Source organism: Nymphaea colorata, chromosome 3, assembly GCF_008831285.2.
Source record: "Nymphaea colorata isolate Beijing-Zhang1983 chromosome 3, ASM883128v2, whole genome shotgun sequence".
Taxonomy (NCBI): Eukaryota; Viridiplantae; Streptophyta; class Magnoliopsida; order Nymphaeales; family Nymphaeaceae; genus Nymphaea; species Nymphaea colorata.
Window position 1 is genome coordinate 23,868,699 of NC_045140.1, and position 4,201 is coordinate 23,872,899.

General features: G+C 46.2%; 1 protein-coding gene across 1 annotated transcript; it reads left to right on the forward strand.

The window, feature by feature from the left end:
* Nucleotides 1–1,934: 1,934 nt before the first annotated feature.
* Nucleotides 1,935–2,975, forward strand: LOC116251257 (uncharacterized). The gene has a single exon (XM_031625416.2). It carries the CDS (start codon nt 2,090–2,092, stop codon nt 2,711–2,713), a length of 624 nt encoding a protein of 207 aa, XP_031481276.1. The 5' UTR covers nt 1,935–2,089; the 3' UTR covers nt 2,714–2,975.
* Nucleotides 2,976–4,201: the final 1,226 nt, after the last annotated feature.

The window sequence follows — 4,201 nt, forward strand, 5'->3', positions numbered from 1 at the left end:
ATACATATGCTTTAGCTACAATTGAGAACTAGGCTCAACCAGCTTCCATTTTCGATGCCGAGTCAGCTCGGACCGCCGACAAATCTGGCAACGAGACAAGATTTGGCTCGCCTCAGACTTGATTGGCCCTTGACTAGGTCCAATTCAGCTGCAGTAAAAACACATTATGGTTATTTGAATATTTGATCAAGTTGACAAGTCAACTGGCTGGCCTTTATATATATATATATAACCCTAATTTGTTGCAATCATGAATTAATTGAAGAACCATAAGATTAGTAACAAGATGTTTTGGTAACCAAGTGGGTGACTAAGGATTTAACAACATCACATGGCCCCTCTACGAGTCCATGATTCGGATGCAAACTCGGATATGCATACTGACACCACCAAATTCAGGGAAGCGAATTCCGTGTGCCCATCGTGGCAGGCAACCGAAAGTTTCATGCACTGCCGGCCACTCTGTCTCTGAAAGCTTTCTATTCTTTTTTTAGTATCATAAGTCATGAAGTAGTAATAATAATAATAATAATAATGATATGCTTGTCTAGAGTGAGACCAACTCAAACCACTCTCCCCAACTCAACCCATCTAGAAACCAAGGTTAGGTTGGGACCACGGTTAGGCCCAAATCATGGTTAACTAGGAGACGACTTCCAAGAGGGCATCGTTGAAACTTGTACAGCCATTGCTTACCAATCAAACTAAACGTAAAGGTCTGGAGCAATCTTCCTAACTTTGGCCACTCTCCTTCCAACCATAATTTCGGGAAACCACCATCTTTTCTTCCGGAAATTTTTTATGCACCCCGATTCTCTTTTTGCAGTACGGGGACTAAATCAATTGACCGCCGAATTTCCCAACTTTGGCCAACCACAGTTTTGGAAAACACCATTTTTTTTCCCATTTATTTTTAATTGCCATAAACATCAAATAAATGTTTTCAGGAAATTAGAGACAGATTTTAGCTAAATTTGGTAAAAAAATTCAAATATCATTGATTACTAATAAGATTCACAAGGAAATAGGTCTTTATTTGTAAATTTTAGGAATTTATGGTGCCCGGATCTGAAACTGGAAAATGCACCCGGCTGATGTGAAACATTATAAATGGTGGACCAAACCAAACTTTTTTCCTAAAAAATTCACACAGGCAAATGACAAAACTACCCTTCCCGATGACATCCAGGGTCGGAACTTTTCCGGAAAAAATATTAGAAAAATACAGCACGTCGGACAAGGCAAGGGGGGCAGAGAATAAAAATTGAGGGGGAGAAGTGGAATACGTTGGCAGCATTGATGATGGTGCGGTGCAAGTAAGGGCAGTTGGTGCCCCTCTTAAAATAAATAAAATTTCTCATCTGGTCCTCCGTTTTTCCAAGTAATATCGCAGAGGAACTTGGTACGAAAAGCTCTCTCGTTTTCGCTATCGTTTTTTGCCAACTCTCTCTAAAAGCTCAGTCAGCTGCAATGAATTAGCACCAACCGCTCTTCTTTCTGTAGATGCATAGGAAGACATTGTTCACTCGGTGGAATGATACGGAAAGGGATATGACATTATAGTTCTGATTCGAGGCTCTGTGTAGCAGTTGTTGGCAAAAAGTGAAGCTCAGATTCAAAGGAAAAAAGTAATGAGCCCGAATGTGAAATTATTTGTAAAAAGTGAGCCCCTAAGAGAAATATACTTTTTTTTTGAAAAGAAAAGAGCAAGTGGAGGTGGTACCGTGGTAGCCCACAGCTTGTAGCCGTTGGATGCTGCAAAACCATCATCGTTCTGGGTTAGTCTAAACCATGGTTAGCCCAACCCAACCAACGGTCACTCTGGTTAGGTTAGTGGAAACCCTAGTCCAGTCCACCTTGCCCTCCTTCTTCAACCTCCAACCATGGCGGAGACCCGAAGTTACTGCGCCTTCCCTATAAATGAAGCGCTTGAGCTTTGCTAGGTTTGCCGAAATAGGGAGCCAAAGCAGCCCTTTAGGAGTCTCTCCTACTCTTTCTCCTTCTCTTTCTCTTCCATTCTTTCGTCTTTTTCCGATCCCACTCTCTTTCAAATCTTCAACTCCAAGGAAGCAGCAAAAATTCGGAAGAAATGCCGACTTCCAGAGCCAAATCTAGCAGTCCGCTCGTGACGATGAACGGATGTGCATTCCGCAGATCCGTTTCCCCTAACGGCAGGCTCGGCTCTGCCTATTCCCGTCCGTCGCCGTCTTCATCCTTCTGTTCGACCTCCGCGGCGTTCTCTTCGCCGTCGTCGGGCTTCTTTACCAGGTCCTCGTCGCCGACGAGGGTTAATCTTTACGGATCGGCGCCAGCCGCGCACTCCGTGAGGTTTTCCCTTGACAGGTCGAAGTCGCCGAGCCGATCGCTCACCGGGATGACGGTGTCGTCTCACCGGGACACGGCCGTCAAGAAGCAGAACCAGATACCGTCTCCGCCGCCGAGAAGGACGTGCATGTGCTCGCCGACTACACATCCGGGGTCCTTCCGCTGCAGCCTGCACAAGAACACGGGGCCGCCGTCGAACCGGCTCGACGCGAGGAGGTCGTCGATGACGAACTCGCTCGTCCGGATCGGCACGGTGGAGGGCGAGTGGGTGAGGAGGGCTCTAGCCGCCCTCATCCGCCCGTCGTCGCACCAGCAGAGGAGGAGGGCGGGCTTTCAGCCGCGCCCCAGCCGGCTTTCGATCATGTCGAAAGCCGAAGATTTATCGTGAGAAAAAAAGGTGTGTAAGAAAAAATTTTGTCCTCCTCTAACCCCCTAACCTTGTCGTGTGACGCCGGTAATTATAGATCCGGCCGTTCTCCGCCCGAGCCTGAGGAAGTCCGCTGGATCCCCCAAGGAGGCAAGACGAACAGGTTGCGGCCCAGGCGGACGCCATTGCTTTGCTCTCAGTTTTTGTGTACGGGTGATACAGACAGAAAGAAGGACGCGAGCGTCCTCTGTACATAATCAAGATCTTAATATTCTTTAAAATCCGTCTATTGCTACAAAGTAAGAACTGATGACTCCTTAAAAATATCCAACGAATCAAAATTAACCCTCCTCTCATCGGCATCAGAACCACAGACGGCACAAAGAACTTGCAAAATTGGCATGAGCAGAGACCGTCCATTATTTTTTCTGTGCAGTTGGAACTCGTCGTCTTCTTTTTCCGTGAGGAGACGGTGTATGGTGTGTCCCGTTCCCCGTCAACCGGCGTTCCGTCACGTTCACCGTTTTTCCCCGTGCAGTTATTCCGTCGTCGGGCGTATGTACTGCGTATCCGTCGACGGCGTCGGGGGTACGTCGGTTCTTCCCCGTATCATTCGTGGCTTTCGTCAAGGTAACAAATCTCTCTTTTTTTTTTTATTTGTTTGTTCTTTTATTTTTATTTCTCTTGTCCCATTAATGTGCATTGTGTGTGTGTGTGTGTGTGTGTCTGTGCAGGTGGTTGTTGATTTGGGAACCCGACATGGACGCCATATCTTTCCGAAGAGAACCGAAAGGAACACATGTTAACAAACATCGACCTAACCTCATGGGGTTCATCTGGCCGGAACACTGCCCGGAGAACATTTTTTGACTGGGCCAATTGAAAACTGCGAATCAACAACAACAACCAAGGGGCAAGCTGTGAACAGGAAAACACAAGGGACTGAAAGTAAAATCACAAATAAATAAAATATTCCCTGGACATCTGGCGGTAGCCTTAAGGGACTGAAAAGTAAATTTTGAAAATGATTTCCTGGATATTTGGCGGTAACGTCCAGGAGAAAGCAGGCGCGTAAATCTGTGGCGCCGAGTCCCAAGATAATCAGACGGCTCAGACATTCGCGGTCCCTGAGACCGTGCCGGTAACTGAATGTGCCAGACAGCTGGCAATTGCATCACCTTAGATCTTAAAATAAATAAAGAAACAAAATGAGGAATCACCTTTAAATCTTAAAAGAATGATGTTAGTTGACCGAAGGCGCCGTCGGCCCCCGCCGGAAACGGCGGAGGCCGAACCCGTCGGCATAGTTGTCACAGTTCACCACAAAAATTTCGGAAATTCTAAATAGTCGAATCTTCAACTTTTTGTAAAGCCCCTTTCCAGGAACCAAACTAAATTGATTTCGAAGGCAACATAGCTTTAGATGTGGACGAAAGATAGAAAGAAACACGCGCTTCCTTACGTAGATTCCTTCCTGTGCACAAATTACAATATGGATAAAAATAGTTA